General features: G+C 47.6%; 2 protein-coding genes across 3 annotated transcripts; one reads left to right on the top strand and one right to left on the bottom strand.

The window, feature by feature from the left end:
* Positions 1 to 476: 476 nt before the first annotated feature.
* On the top strand, positions 477 to 5113 carry LOC136463143 (citrate synthase, glyoxysomal-like). Its single transcript, XM_066462170.1, has 13 exons — positions 477 to 833; positions 1170 to 1350; positions 1437 to 1522; positions 1617 to 1721; positions 1866 to 1928; positions 2088 to 2197; positions 2342 to 2461; positions 2537 to 2612; positions 3202 to 3275; positions 3388 to 3508; positions 4105 to 4202; positions 4291 to 4414; positions 4733 to 5113. The coding sequence occupies exons 1-13, from the start codon at positions 606 to 608 to the stop codon at positions 4862 to 4864; spliced, it is 1518 nt and encodes a 505-aa protein (XP_066318267.1). The 5' UTR covers positions 477 to 605; the 3' UTR covers positions 4865 to 5113.
* A 1525-nt stretch (positions 5114 to 6638) lies between these two features.
* LOC136466948 (uncharacterized) lies at positions 6639 to 10922 on the bottom strand. 2 transcript variants are annotated; one of them, XM_066465484.1, is made up of 3 exons: positions 10377 to 10922; positions 7273 to 9387; positions 6639 to 6979 (listed from the first exon to the last, which is right to left on the bottom strand). In XM_066465484.1, the coding sequence occupies exons 1-2, from the start codon at positions 10778 to 10780 to the stop codon at positions 7275 to 7277; spliced, it is 2517 nt and encodes an 838-aa protein (XP_066321581.1). In that variant the 5' UTR covers positions 10781 to 10922; the 3' UTR covers positions 6639 to 6979; positions 7273 to 7274. The 2 variants fall into 2 exon arrangements, with proteins under 2 accessions (XP_066321581.1, XP_066321580.1); XM_066465483.1 differs by having other exon boundaries at positions 7268 to 9387.
* Between the last annotated feature and the right edge of the window lie 5266 nt (positions 10923 to 16188).

The raw sequence follows: 16188 nt of genomic DNA on the forward strand, positions 1-16188 counted from the left end.
TTTACACCCTCGATCTAAACAAGGCCTGAGTACCAAAACCATAGCTTGTTATTATCCCAGATGCAGTAATCTTCCAGTTTGATGCGTCCAGTTCAAAAATTTTGAAATCAAGCATAGCATTCCAAGCCTAGTCAATTAGTAGACCATTTAGATTAGTTAGATGCTAATTAGCTCATTTGGATCCAAACAAATCTAACTAATAGTGTAGCTAATTATCAGTTGAATGTCCGACTAACAGTTATCTCTCTAGTTGAGCTAAACCAGCTAATAACATCTAATATTTAACTATCTGTTAGCTAGCTAATAACTACTGTACGAGGGCAGTTATTGAATCCAAATATGACCTACCACTCCAATTTGAGGCAACTCCTCAAAATCCAAAATTCGAGTTGGAAGCCAACCCACGCGTGACGTGGAAGCTAAGCTGGATCACGGTAAGACCACACGCACGAGTCTCACCTTCGCACGACTCCAAGCAGCAAATCATCACGTGAATAAACGAGCAAACGCATCGAATTGCGCGAAGCCGCGGCCTCTGCCCTCTGCTCTGCTCGGCCTGCTGCTCCCTTCTCCCACCGACCAACTCGATCCCGCGCCGCCGCGCCATGGATCGCGCCGACCCCGCGCGGGGCCGCCTCGCCGTGCTCTCCTCCCACCTCCGCGCCGGTGGCGCAGGGGCCGGGGAGGCGGCGGGGCTGGAGAGGTCGCCGGTGTCGGCGGCGGCGCCCGGGCCCCGCGCCGGCGCGCTCGCCGTGGTGGACGGGAGGACCGGGAAGCGGCACGAGGTCAAGGTCTCCGAGGACGGCACCGTGCGCGCCACCGACTTCAAGAAGGTACTGAGCAGCCAGCGCGAATTGACGGTTCCGTCGGTCGCGCCGTGCCGTGATCCGCGGGGGTCTTGGCGTTAGTCTTCTAGGAGGCGATTGCTGTTGTCATGTAGGCTGGGTTGCTGCCGGAACAGGATGTGCGAATTGTCAATTTGTAGGAATCATGATTGATGACCCAAGTTCGTTGAATTAGGTGCTGAATTTTTAGGTCTGCCTGAAGTTGCCCTGTAGCCTGTAACGTAGAAGCCTAAGATAAACACTTTACTTTCCGCCACGCTTCGTTTGCGATGATAGACGACCGTCTAGAATCTAAGAGGGTTATGCTTTCCGAATATGCTGCAGATTACCACTGGAAAGGATGACAAGGGTCTTAAGATTTATGATCCTGGTTATCTTAACACTGCCCCTGTTCGCTCGACCATATGCTACATCGATGGGGACGAGGGAATCCTTCGCTACAGGGGGTATCCAATCGATGAGTTGGCTGAAAGCAGTTCGTTTGTTGAGGTGGCGCACCTTTTAAGTAAGTGATATTGACTTTGCTGTCCTGTTATTTATCATCGTAATCGATTGAAATTATTTGGTTATTAACTTACATATTGTATTCAGTGTATGGGAATCTGCCTACTCAGAGCCAATTGGCAAGCTGGGAATTCGCTATTTCTCAGCATTCTGCTGTTCCTCAAGGACTGTTGGTATGCTTTATTACCATTTTTCCCTATGAAGACAATTTTTTAAGTTTGGCATGCATTCAAATGTAAATTTTCTAATTGTTTTTAATGTGTTCAGGATATCATACAATCAATGCCCCATGATGCCCACCCCATGGGTGTCCTTGCCAGTGCAATGAGCACCCTTTCTGTCTTCCATCCAGATGCAAACCCTGCTCTTAGAGTAAGTACCGCCTAAACGCACCAATTGAGCCAGATGATTATTCAACTAGATCAACTTTCTGTTACACAATTAACAGGAAATTTGAACTCAGCCAGATTTTTATATTTGAATTTAATGTTTTGAACACATATTCTGCTCATGTAGGGTCAAGATCTTTATAAGTCGAAGCAGGTGAGGGATAAACAAATTGTGCGAGTACTTGGGAAGGTATGCCTGGTTATCTAGTTTCTTTAGTTATTAGTTAGTGCTATCATTCTTAGGATATTCATCCAATCAAGTAATATGTTCCATAGTAGCAAACAACTGGAGAACTTGCAAATTTAAAATGATGGTACCTTGATTTTTATATGCATTTGGCTTGTTCAGGCACCAACAATAGCAGCTGCTGCCTACTTGAGATTAGCAGGAAGGCCTCCCATCCTTCCTTCAAATACTCTGTCTTATTCAGAGAATTTCTTGTACATGCTGGACTCTTTGTAAGTTGTTTCACCTTGAATACTATAAACTCTATTTTTTTTATTATGCCATGTATGATAATTTCCATACATTCAACTAAACGAACAGTTCAATTCTGTGACTGTACATTGATTCATGTTTTCTAAAGAAAATCAATTTGGCAGGGGTAACAAGTCATATAAACCAAATCCTCGACTTGCTCGAGCACTAGATATCCTATTTATTCTACATGCTGAACATGAAATGAACTGCTCTACAGCTGCTGTTAGGCACCTTGCTTCAAGGTAAATCACTTCCTCATTTTACCTCCAAACAGTGAGTAAGGAACAATTTTCTGATGAGCTATATTATGTCTATAGTGGTGTGGATGTCTTCACTGCCCTTTCTGGTGGTGTTGGAGCTCTATATGGTCCTCTGCATGGTGGTGCAAATGAGGTAAGTCATAATGAGCATAAAAGCTAAGAAATTATTTAACTTACTTCATCTGTTTCTTTTCTATCATCAATGATAGAAAGGTTGACTTTGGACAAAGCGAGAGTGACAACTAATACGAAACAGGGGGAGTACCTTTAGTCGGATGATGAAATCCCTCTGTTTCATATTAGTTGTCACTCTTGCTTTGTCCAAAATAAAGCCTTTATATTTTTTACCATCAACGAGAAATTCATATAGCTTACATCATAAGATTTATGTTTTTAGATTCACCATGGGAAATACTTATAATTTGCATGTTTGTTTGACTATATGAATTTATAGGAATTGATGGCCAGAGATAGAAACGTTTGACTTAGGACAATCTAAAATGACAAATAATTTGAAACAGAGGGATTATTCTTTTTGAGCTAATTTATACCTTTCCCCCCTTTTTGTATAATCAAGCACGATAATCTTCTTACGTCCTTTGTCAAAATGAAAAGACCCAACATCCTAGCAATAGGGTGACATTTGACTAGCTGTTGCTTTTAGAGATTTTAGGAGTTCCTGCTTAAGCTGTTCACTAAGAAAATGTTATCCTGTATGCCAGGCAGTACTTAAAATGTTAAATGAGATTGGAAGTGTGGAAAATATTCCAGATTTCATTGAAGGGGTAAAGAACAGGTAACATATAGCTTCCACCTGATCTATATTCAGGTGGAGATACTCAGTTTGTTGTTGCCCTTTTATACGCTTTTGACATTGTTCTTACAAGATTCGTTTGTTCATTTTCTAGGAAGAGGAAGATGTCAGGTTTTGGGCACCGTGTATACAAGAACTATGACCCTCGTGCTAAAATCATCAGGAAATTGGCAGAGGAGGTGTTCTCAATTGTTGGACGGGATCCACTTATTGAGGTTAGCTTTCCCATGTGCTTTGATCGTAGACAGGAAATGTTTTCTGGATTTAACCTTTTTTTATACATAGTTGTATTGTGGTTTGAGATTTCTGGCAATGTGTAGTAAGTAGTAACCAGTTAAGAGTTTCTGACTGTACATAGGGTGGGAAACAGTTACTTTGTCATGTGTAATCTTGCAAACGATGAAATATAAAGCTTTTTTCTCAGATAAAAAATTGAACTTATAGAATGAGTAAGATATATTGCAAATTACTTTGCATTGAAGCTCTAAAATAGAAAACTGTTGAACATTTTATCTCCCCTAGTTTCCCTAGTGTCTAATAGATCGGTCATGGTTTCAAAATGATAGAACCATTCACAACAGTATACTGGCCACAAGCAATGCTGGTATACTCTTAAGTGGTTACAATTGGCCATTTTGTTACTTAATTATTTTCCATTTCATAAATGAAAAATTTTGCTCAAGGAAAAGAGAATTCCAAGAATTCTGCAGTAAAATAGGGATAATAGACGATCTGGCTGTGCAACTACAAGAGTGCCTTGGCAAAACTAACTGGGTCGTCTTACATTTTATTTTTCCCTATGCCATGTCAGGTGGCCATTGCTCTAGAAAAGGCAGCACTGTCAGATGAATATTTTGTCAAGAGGAAGCTATATCCAAATGTGGACTTCTACTCTGGGCTAATTTATAGGTACTTTGGTTGGGAGCGACACCTGATTTCCTTTATTTTCCTCCCCTTGGTATTATGGTAGTTTTATTGTTACTGTATTGGTTTCCAGGGCGATGGGATTCCCTACAGAATTTTTTCCTGTGCTGTTTGCCATTCCTCGCATGGCTGGCTGGCTAGCGCATTGGAAAGAGTCACTCGATGATCCCGACACTAAGATTATGAGGCCCCAACAGGTCAGTAGAAACTAGAAAGGGAAAATATTATCTAGTACTGTTACTGTTTTCTATTTGTGAACCAGTGTGAACTCTCAAATTCATGCATCACCAAACTACATTTTGTCATATACTTCAAAACTATTAGAGCGAATATTCCCGCTCAACATCTATGCTGTCATGCTGTTTGTAAGAAAATTTGTGGTACAAGTGGCCCGAGACCAGATTTTTGCCTATATCATTTCTTCAGCTGACGATGTTCTTGTGGTACAAGTGGCCTGAGACCAGATTTTTGCCTATATCATTTCTTCAGCTGACGATGTTCTGTTATTTCTCCAGGTATACACTGGCGTCTGGCTGAGGCATTATACCCCAGTCAGAGAACGAGTGCTGCCAAGCCAGAGTGAGGAACTCGGCCAGATTGCCACCTCAAACGCAACTAGGCGCCGCCGTGCTGGTTCTGCCCTGTAGAATAGCTGCTGCATATAAACACACTGGCATACTCAATAAACAGAGACCACTTTTGTGCTTGAAAAGGCCACAGATGCTTAGCTTGGTTGCAGTTGTAGGCTCTGTTAAGTATATAGGCAATAATGCCGTGAGGACACGCTTACAATGTAAAACTGTCATGAGTCATGACTTGCAGGTGTGTACACCCCTTGCGGTTTCTATGACTTCACTTCCCTTAAGATGATTTGTTGTTCCTGGGTTCTTGCCTTACACCATGTGCTCGTTTTGGTGATTTTTTGTTGCTCGTTTGCATGGAGATAAGTGAAAACAAAATTACGTTGACATATTTCATATTCGGAAATACTCGGCCGTCCGCTCGCATCGGTTCGGACACGGATTCCACTCTGCCTCGCCTTCTCTCTTATCTCTCAGCTCCGTCTCGTCCTCCCCATCTCCAGGTCTTTCTTGTGTTCGTAGACAGCAGTAGAGCTCCACGCTGCCACCGTTGCTTCCTCCACCACCAGAGCTGACTATGTCGTCTTATCGCTCAGTTCGTGCAGTGCCTCCTCGTTCTCTTCCCTAACCTAGCGTTGTCAGGATGCATCGTCACCGCGGGCCACCGCCGCTGCCCCTGTCGATGGCGGCTGGGCGTAGGTGCGGCGACGCCTCAAGTCATCTCTAGCCGAGCCAAGGGGCACCCACGAGCGCGGCCGGTGCTGGTGATGCTCGTACGCTACCGTCTCCCACCTTGATGACCGGAATCGACCGGCTTTATTCTCTGCCTCCATGTTGTAAACGTATGTTTCAATTGTTACAGATGTTTCAGAGGTATGTTGCAAGTGTTTCATATAGATATTGCAAAAGTAGATCAGGATATTGCATATGTTGTAATGGTTATACGCGTATGTTGCAAACGTCTGTTTTATTTGTTTTTTCAGACATATGTTGCAAGTGTTTTTATTTGGATGTTGCGTATGTTTCACACATGTTTGCAAGTGTTTTTTTTAAGGATGTTGCATATGTTTTGCAATGATTTTTCAAGTGTTTCGTAAGTGTTTCAGACATATGTTTTAAGTGTTTTATCTTTTTTCAGACGCATGTTGCAAAAGTTTTAATCTGGATGTTTCAAAAATAAATCAGATGTTATATATGTTGCATTGTGACTCATCTGCCAAAGCTGGCTGCTGCAGTTGCTGAGGCATCGTGCATGCGTGTGAAAAACGGAGAGATGGAGCGTTGCGCAGCTACGAACGTGGGGCGACACGGGCGTGCGGTAGCCGCGGGCGGGACGCGAGCGGCCGTCTTGACATCTAAGCGCTAGTACTGTCCTTTCGTATTTGTGTCGCGGATATATTGAACATATTTTTATTATCTCGCTGCGTTCTAAAATAGATGAATTTGGATTTTGGGACAGACGGATGTAATATATTGTTAAAGCAGCGGAAACGTGTTTGGTGTTTTTGCACACCACGTCCATGCTGTTCATTCATGTTCAGCCGTAACAGTCGTGCACCAGTCTGGATTGAGAAAATCGATCGTGTACAAGCAGTGCACAAAGGCGAACAACTTTTATTATTTAGGAATTCAAGACTATACAAAGGAATCGTAGATATTCTCTTTTCAGCCTTTTTTTATGCTTGGTTCCCACTTGAAATCTAGTACCACGTATTAAACTTGGTGTTGTTTTTCTAATCTAAAGTAGCCTGCAAACATCAAGGTTTATCTAAACCTTAAAAAGGATTGAGCAGTAGTACATATGAAACATGAGATGAACCCTCCAACAGGCACACCAAAATTTTGAAAAACTTGAAGCTCATCAAATATAAGCTAAAGACAACTTTTCACAATGATGATCGGCAACAGGCGTACCACAGTTTCCAACAAAAAATTCTGCCATTCATGTCTGTGCCAAAACACATTACATATTGGAGACTTTGCTCTTTGCGTGATAAAACAAAAGTATGATACAAACACAAACAAAGCTTAATGCTGCAGCGGGGTACTGATGGGTGGTCTTGCTGCCGCAGAAAAGATCTAGGACTGAAACTTATGGGTGAGAACCGAGAATAAGTCCACCTAGAACGGGTATTCTTCAAGATGCGCTGCTCTCTTCCTTTACAAGGATTACCAATATGGCTGCACATAAGGCATAGAGTATGGTGAGATAAATGTATATATTTGCATAATAAGCAATTAATTTGACACAAACAAAAGGATGGCGTACCAAAATGTAGGCATGTAGCATACAAAACATATTAGGAGTTCATAACATACACAGATATGCATAGCTTCTAAAATCTACAGCCTGCTCAATGTAGACTGGTTGTATGATTTGGTAATAATATAACAAAAAACATGAGCTCATCTACAACAATGCAGGCACCAGGTATGTCAATGGGAGTTACAGTAGGGTGGTTGATATACCTTACATTTAGTGACGCCTTCTGTCTCTATGTTCATCTCTAGAATAGCGTTGTTCATAATCCCTCCTTGAATGGTAATGCGAGTCATCATCACGCCTTGACCTCTTGGAATCATGACTATCCATATATCTACTGTGTCGACCATGCTCTTCCTGCCATCTATTGTCATCTCTGTTCTGACGGTCTTTGTATCCCTCTTCTCTAACTCTACTTGAATTTGGATCATACCGATCATCTATCAGTTTCCTTTTGTTGTCTCTCTCCACATCATTTCCACCTTTCCTTCCATATTGCTCTCTCTCCCTCTGTCTCTCTTCCTCCCTCTCTCGCTGCCTTTTCTTCTCCATCTCCATCCTCTCTTCCTCCCTTTGCTTTTGCTTCTCCAACTCTTTCCTCTCTACCTCTCTCTGCTGTTGCTTCTCAAGCTCTTTTCTTTCCTCCTCTTTCTGCCTTTGTGTAGTCAGCTCATTTCTTCTCCCTTCAGCTCGACTCCTTTTTTGTTCCTCATAGCTATCTGCACTCATGTCAGAATCACTGCTGCCGAGGCTGCTGCTGTAATCTGAACTCTCACTTGAGCTAGCTAGTTTCCTTTTCTCTTGCACATCCTTTTTTAACGCTGCAGCATTCAGTTGTCTTTCCTTATCATGGGAAAGACCATCTGAATCTGAGTCATGGCGAAAACTTTCCTTGTATTTTCTAGGCTTCTCATCCTGATGAGAGCTTTGCACCGGTATCTTGTTTTTCCCATTATGAATGTTTGCATGTTCCACTACTTTCTTCCTATAGGCACTATCTGTATCAGAGTCAGAATCATGACGAGAGCTTCCCACTGGCATCTTCTTTCGCTCATCGCGTATGCCCTTCGCATGTTCTATTTTCTTCTTCCTATAGTCAATATCTGTATCAGACTCAGAATCATGACGAGAGCTCTTCACTGGTACTTTCTTTCTCTCATCACGTTCATTCTTTGCATGTTCCATTTTGTTCTTGCCATAGCCACTATCTGTATCAGACTCCGAATCATGACGGGAGCTCTTCACCGGCATCTTCTTTCTCTCATCACGTTCATTCTTTGCATGTTCCACTTTCTTCTTGCCATAGCTACTATCTGTATCAGAGTCAGAATCATGACGAGAGCTCTTCACTGGTACCTTCTTTCTCTCATCGCGTTCACTCTTTGCATGCTCCGTTTTCTTCTTGCCATATCCACTATCTGTATCAGATTTGGAATCATGACGAGAATTCTTTACTGGTATCTTCTTTCTCTCACCCCTATCATTCTTTGCATCTTCCACTTTCTTCTTGCCATAGCCACTATCTGTATCAGAGTCGAAATCATGACGAGAGCTCTTCACTGGTACCTTCTTTCTCTCATCACATTCACTCTTTGCATGCCCCGTTTTCTTCTTGCCATATCCACTATCTGTATCAGATTCGGAATCATGACGAGAATTCTTTACTGGTATCTTCTTTCTCTCACCCCTATCATTCCTTGCATGTTCTGTTTTTTTCTTGCCATAGCCACTATCTGTATCAGTCTCGGAATCATGACGAGAGTTCTTCACTGGTATCTTCTTTCTTTCACCTAGATCATTCTTTGCATGTTTGGCTTTCTTCTTGCCAAAGCCACTATCTGTATCAGACTCGGAATCATGACGAGAGCTCTTTCCACGCTTGGCTTTCTTCCAATCATTTTCAGAATCATCATGTGAACCAAGACGAGGTTTCTTGTTGTGTTTCTTTTCCTTCTTCTCATCATAATCAGTCTCTGAACCATCTTCTGATTCATGGAGAGAACTCTTCTTCTTCGTTTTTGTGTCATGATCGTGATCTGAGTCCGAGTCATACTTGCTCTTTCTTGAACTTCTGTGTCGACTCCTTTTGTCACTCTCTTTTTTCTTCTTGCTCTTCTTTGCATCCTTTGAATCCTTGCTATCCTTTTGCCCAGCAGTATCCAGTTCCTCATAATACTTGCCAGGAACAAGCTCTCCGGATTCTACATCACTTTCTACATCCCCCTTCTTCTTTGCATCCTCAACATCCAGCCCTAAAGCAGCCCTTAGAGTCTCAAGTTGTTTCTCCTTCCGCGCCGCAACATGGTGGCTCTGTGTGTTTGTAAACCTGAGAAAAATATGGCAACTTATGATCAGAATTTAGATACAACAACAACAAAGCCTTTAAGTCCCAAACAAGTTGGGGTAGGCGATCAGAATTTAGATACAAAAAAAAACACTCAAGAGACTAAATGTTTATCAAAAACAATAATTTCATTTTGAAATGGCTATACAATCTCAAGAGACAAAATGGAGGCATCCAACTAAAAAGAAAAGGCTACATGAAAGTAGCGTGGTCATCTTCTATTGTCTATCATCTGCATTAATATGCCATCCAGCAGAAAAAAGGTCTAATGGACAGAAAATCAACCATTACAAAATGACAGGTTTTCCCACATCTGCACAGGAATGAATGAAATCATGGCATGCAGCAAACTCTCCACATCCAAAGCTAAAAACTGATGAATCACACCATGCATAGGTCAAACCCATTAATATTCAATTCGCATACAGAACCAGCTGCAAGCAATAATTTTATTTCTAAAAGATGACAAACTCAGTAAAAAGCAAGTGTAGGCACCCATCTATCTGAAAAAAACTACATGAAAGAACTGCACGAATTTTACCATCTATCCACTCCATCAATATGCAATCAGCAATTCTATGGTGGGGAATGTATAATAGACAGAAAGTAAAGCACTCTAGAAAGCCAGACTTCCAATATGTGCAAAGCTAGGGACCGATACAAAGATTATACGGTCCTAAAGATGGAGAAAATGCAAGCACATATAAACAGAACGTACAATTCGAATATAGGATCGCACTTTAAGCACTAGCTTTCAAACTTTAAATATGAAGAAGTGTCCCAAAACTAATATAGAAGCCACTAATCTAGGTCTTGCTAGATAATTGACATGTGGCCTTATCTGTGGCAATCTGAACCAAAACACGAAAATAGACAACTGACCAAAACCTATGACGAGACACCATGAGTCTGAAACCTAACACGAAAATTGTCAACTGACCAAAACCTACAGGACGCCAACAAATCCATACCCTCTGCCGCCGGGTAGAGGCGGTTGCCCGGCGCCGGGACCGCCCCCTGCCTCCTCCGCTGCGGAGGCCGCGGCGGCATCTGCCTCCGCGGCCTTGCGCGCCTCCTCGACGCGCTCCTCGATCTCGCCGTCGGTGTAGCCCTGCTCCTCGAGGGCGTCCCTGAGCACGAGCAGCTTGAGCTCGACCTGGCGCTTGCGGTCGTGCTCGAGGATCTCCTTGTTGGGCTTGCGCATCCCGCCGAGCCCGCCGCCGCCATCGGCGGCGTCGGGGAGCGGCGGCCTGTGCGGCCCGCCCGGCGGCCCACCGCCGGAGGTGGAGCGGGGCTTGATGAAGAACTTGTTGTTCTGGACGTACCCGTTGGTGCCCGACCCCCGCGCGGTCTGCAGCCCGATTCCGTTGTACATCGCGGCCAGCGGGCGGGGAGACGCCGGCTGGATCGGCGGCGGCGGAGCCCGAGGGCTAGGGAGGACTGGCTAGGTTTTGGTCGGGTTGGGGCCGCGGCTTTGTGCTCGCGTCAGATCCCCAATTCGAGTCGGGGAGACACGACGTACGGGATGAGAAACGGTTGGGTTGATATTCGGATTGTGGGCCCGTGACTTCGAGTCGGTTTTTTTTTAGGGGATCGAGTCGGTTTGGTGGGGGCCGCGCGTGGCTCTCTGGTTGGATGCGCCAAGGTGGCTAGTACAAGGACGGCCAAGAACGCTGCTGCTGGACAGTAGACCCTGCTGGGCTATGGGCTGATTTTGCCATTTCGTCTGCTAACACGTACGTACAGTACATACAATATTCAAATGTTTTGGTTTTGAAAGTAGCTTGCCGGTTGTCATTCAGGAATCAGGAATCTCGTCCACATACTGCGGCGATGGGTCATAGCAATGCATTGATACTGTGTAATTAGTGGGGGCAGTGTAATTAGTGAGGTCGATATGGGGATTTCATGATTCTTTTTCTGCCTTCCGTGCGGGTGTTTTGGTGATTTTTTTTCCGGTTTTGTCCGGGACCAATACTCGAAGAGGAGCTAATAAACATCAACATTGATTCATCCGAGCAGTCAAGAACGCGACTATAGCTCCAACTGACCCCAGGTGCGCAAACTCCGTCTCGCCTGGCCTCTGAAGACGGGCTCTGTTTCGCCCGACCTCTAGGGGTGGGCTCCGCCTCGTCCGACACCGAGGCCGCGGGCTCCGCCTCGCCCAACCTCTGGTTGCGGGCTCCGCCTCGCCCAACCTCTGGTTGCGGGCTCCACCCCGTCCGACCTCTGAGGGCTGGTTCCGCCTCGCTCGGCCTCTGGGGGAGGACTCCGCCTCGCCCGACCCCGAGGCCGCGGGCTCCGTCTCGCCCGACCCTTGGGTCTGCGCTCTGCCTCGCCCGGCCTCTGGGGGAGGACTCCGCCTCGCCTGACCCCGAGGCCGCGGTTTCTGCCTCGCCCGACCCTTGGGTCTGCGCTCCGCCTCCCCTGACCCTCGGATCTGAGCTCCGCCTCGTCTGGCCTCTGAGGGAGGACTTCGCCTCGCCCGATCCCGAGGTCGTGGGCTCCACTTCGCTCGACCCTTGGGTCTGTGCTCTGCCTTACCCGCCCCTTGGGTTTACGCTTCGCCTCACTCGACCTCTAGGGGAGGATTCTGCCTCGCCCGACCCCGAGGCCGCGGGCTCCGCCTCGCCTGACGGAGTCCCATACCATCGCTAACCGCTCCAGGTCCAAGCGTATGGGCCTGAGTCAAAGCTCTAACACCATGAAAGCAGGGCGTCCCATGAAGGGGACTCGACTCGACTCGACTCGACTCGACTCAAATCGATCGCATCGAAACACATCACACCGATTCGGACTCAGACTCCGAACCGATTAAAACACATAAGCACACAGCCGAGAAGCGGCCGAGCTCTCGGCATCCATTCGTTCATCTCACCAGAGACTTGGGACTTTTCCCTCTCTCGACCATTTTGTAACCCCTACTACAAACTTCTATTGCTAGTAACACGAGCAGCAGCAATGAACTGGATGTAGGGACATTCTGCTCGAACCAGTATAAACCTCGTGTTCTATTAGCACACCATCCGAGTCAGACGCGCAATATTAGAAATTTACTTATTGGTGGCAACTCGAAACACCGACAGTTGACGCGCCAGGTAGGAGCCTTTTGCGCATCTCGACATCCACACCAAGCCTCAGATGGCTAGTCACAACCTTAGCTGGGTCCCGGGTGCGCATGTGCGCTCCGGGGACCTGGGCTTTATCGTCACGACAGAGGAAGAGTTGGCGATGGCTACCGCCACCGCCCGACCTCTCCACTCCGCCGGCCTCGACGCAATCACCGAGGCGCTTGAAGAGCTGCAGCTGCATGCACCGGAGGCCCGCGCCCTCGAAAGCAACCAGCTCCTCAACTTCGACTATGGGAGGCTATAGCGCTAGCTCGGCGTCTTCCTGGGACCCCGGCCGTCCCAGGAAGACCTGCGCCACCTCACCTTCTCGTTCGCCAATGTCATGGCGCAGCTTCCCGGGGGGGAGCCGCTCTCTTTGGAATACCTCATTTGGAGCGCCCCGACAGCGCTCCCGTTTGGTCTCCACAACATCACATGTCTCCATCTCCCACGAACGACGAGTTCATGGAGATGACCGAATATGTCGTGGTGTCTTTCCACGACCTTCTCGCGGGAGAATCGGAGTCGCCCTTAGGCTCTGACTCCAGCAGGGGGAGTCATCACCCCTCTCGTGAGTGTTTCATGGCAGGTACCCCCGAGGGACACGTCAAAAGCATCCACGAAGAGGAGGCTACCCCGATGAACGATCTCGATGACGAGGTCAAGGGGGAGACATGGGCCCCACCCCCTCCTGTGGGTGGAGCAGCTGAAGGCCCGACACCTAGAGCTCGAGGAAGCATGACTCTAGCTTGAGCAGGAAGGCGCGGAGCTTGATTGGGAGATCGAGCGCCACGGAGATGGTGGGCGCGTGCGTGCCATGGCCCGCGACGTGAACCGGAGGATCATCATGGGCAATGAAGCCCTCCCACACTTCGCCTGGGTGAGCCAAAACATCGCTGCTACGGCGGCCTTGCTCCATGGGCTTTTGGGGCCCGCGACGCCCAAGGATCGTCGGGCCCACCACGAGATTCACACGCTGCTCGAGTGTACGGCGGTGTAGCAAGTTGAGAGCTCGCTATCTCAGCGATGCGAGCTCGACGCTTGCCAGCGCACGCCCTTAGAGTGACCCGACAAGGACGCGTTAATCCATCAGGCGCCACAAGGTGACAGGCAGCGCATTGTGGTCCCAATGCATGAGCGTCTCGGCCGCAACCGTGACGCACGCGACGCCCGTAGATGTACCTACAACGAGCCGAGAGAGGGAGCTAGCCATGGCTATCACCCTCGTCATGGCGGATGCTACGATAGTGGCGAGGACTGAAGCCCGAGCCTCGGCCTATCGGGGCCTCAGGCCTTCGGCCGACACATCCTCAACGCCATCTTCCCACCAAGGTACCGACCACCCACCAACATCTCGAAAATACTCTAGGGAAACAAACCCTGGACTATGGCTCGAGGATTATCGGCTTGCCTGCCAAGGCAGTGGAACGAATAATGATGATTTCATTATCCGCAACCTTCCATTGTTCCTGGCCGACTCGACGCGAACATGATTGTAACACCTTCCGCCCAACATAATCTAAAGTTGGGCGGACCTGAAAGAGATCTTCGTGGGGAACTTCCAGGGCACGTACAAGCAGCCTAGGAACCCATAGGATCTCAAGAACTGCCTATAGAAGGCTGGAGAAACCCTTTGTGGGTACATCCGGCGCTTCTCCTGGTAGTGCAATGAGCTGCCTAACATCATCGATGCCGACATTATTGGAGCTTTCCTGTCTAGGACCACCTACGAGTCCCTAGTTCACAAGTTAGGACATAAGGGCCCATGAACCACCAAGGAGCTCCTCGACATCACCACCAGCCACGCCTCAGGCGAGGAGGTAGTGGGAGCGATCTTCGACCGCCTAAAAGGCAAGGCAAACCAGGACGAGGATGCTAGTGAAGGCTCCTCCAATCATCTCGTTAAGAAGAAGAAGCAGCAGTGGCGCGAGGGCTTGCTCGTGGCCACCACCGACCGCAAGGGGGCTGAAAGCCCATGGAGGGCACTCCAGACCACTTTGAGAAGCTGCTCGAAGGACCACGCCCGAACCATTCCTTCCCCATCAAGCATCTATACAAGGACTACGGTCTTATGAAGCGATTCCTGTCTGAAGCCAACCACGGACGATGCTGAGGGGACAGATGGTGGCTTTTCAATGCCGGATGGCTGCCTCATGATCTTCGGAGGGTCGGTGGCCTATGACTCCAAGTGTCGCCAGAAGCTCGCATGCCACGAGGTCTATACGGCCAAGCTGGCCATGCCTACCTTCCTCCGGTGGTTAGAGTCCGCCATAATCTTTGATCAGACCAACCACCCGGACAGCATCCCGCAACCGGGGAGGTATCCGCTCGTAGTCAACACTATCATCAGCACGAAGTGGCTCTCCAAGGTACTGATGGACGAAGGCAGCGGCCTCAACATCACGTACGATGAGACTCTCGACGCCATGGGCATCAGCCAATCCCACATCCGACTGGCTGGAGCGCCTTTCCACGACATCATGCTTGGAAAGCAGGATGTGCCACTTGGGCAAATCGATCTGCCCATCACCTTCGGGGATCCGTCCAATTATAGGATGGAGACCCTCACCTTCGAGGTGGTTGGGTTTCATGGAACCTACCACGCCATCTTGGGACATCCATGCTACACGAAGTTCATGGCCATCCCCAACTACACCTACCTGAAGCTGAAGATGTCGGGCCCAGGTAGGGTCATCACTGTCGACACCTCATTTTAGCGCGCCTACGAGTGCGAAGTCGAATGCTGCAATCACGCCACGGTAATCATCGCCTCTAAAGAGCTTGCGGTCATCAGGAAGGAGGCCGTCGAAGAAACACCAGACCACTAGCGGTTGGTCGGGTCTTTTGAGCTGGTGGAGGGCGCTAAGGAGGTCCTCATAGACCCCAGCGGTTCCAAAAGCAAATTGGTGCGCATTGGCACTGCGCTTTCCTTCAAATAGGAAAGCACGCTTGTCGACTTCCTCTGCCCCAACAAAGACATCTTTGCGTGAAAACCCTTGGACATACCAGGCATTTCGAGAGAAGTCACCAAGCATACCCTAAAGATCAAGCTGGTGAAACAGCACCTACGTTGCTTCAACGAGGGGAAATGCAGGGCCATCGGCGAGGAGATCACGAAGCTATTGGTGGCAGGGTTCATCAAGGAGGTATACCACCCAGAGTGGTTAGCCAATCATGTCCTTGTACAAAAGAAAAGCGGGAAATAGAGAATGTGTGTTGACTACAAAGGTCTCAACAAGGCGTGTCCAAAGGATCCATTTCCTTTGCCATGCATAGACCAAGTAGTCAACCCTACTTCAGGGTGTGAAACCCGTTGCTTCCTTGATGCGTACTCTGGGTACCATCAAATCATGATGAAAGAGTTCGACCAGCTTGCGACATCTTTCATCACCCCATTCGGATCATTCTGCTACGTCACAATGCCATTCGGTCTAAAGACCACAGGGGCTACATACCAACGTTGTATGCTCAAGTGTTTTGGAGACCTCATCGGGCGAACCATTGAGGCCTATGTGGATGACATCGTGATCAAGTCCAAGTGGGTTGACTAGGTCATAGTCGACCTTGAGCAAACCTTCGCAAAACTCCGAGCAAACGACATTAAGCTCAACCCCGAGAAGTGTGTTTTTAGGGTCCCGAGGGGTATGCTGCTTAGTTTCATCGTCTCCGAGCG

This window comes from Miscanthus floridulus, chromosome 7 (assembly GCF_019320115.1).
Source record: "Miscanthus floridulus cultivar M001 chromosome 7, ASM1932011v1, whole genome shotgun sequence".
NCBI lineage: Eukaryota > Viridiplantae > Streptophyta > Magnoliopsida > Poales > Poaceae > Miscanthus > Miscanthus floridulus.

Excerpts from the sequence above, each read along its gene's own strand:
- LOC136466948 (XM_066465484.1), bottom strand. The coding sequence starts at position 10,780 with ATGTACAACGGAATCGGGCTGCAGACCGCGCGGGGGTCGGGCACCAAC. Across the intron at positions 9,388-10,376 it reads CCTCTACCCGGCGGCAGAGG|GTTTACAAACACACAGAGCC; the intron begins GTATGGATTTGT and ends TATTTTTCTCAG.
- LOC136463143 (XM_066462170.1), top strand. The coding sequence starts at position 606 with ATGGATCGCGCCGACCCCGCGCGGGGCCGCCTCGCCGTGCTCTCCTCC. Across the intron at positions 1,722-1,865 it reads ATGCAAACCCTGCTCTTAGA|GGTCAAGATCTTTATAAGTC; the intron begins GTAAGTACCGCC and ends CTGCTCATGTAG. Across the intron at positions 3,509-4,104 it reads GACGGGATCCACTTATTGAG|GTGGCCATTGCTCTAGAAAA; the intron begins GTTAGCTTTCCC and ends ATGCCATGTCAG.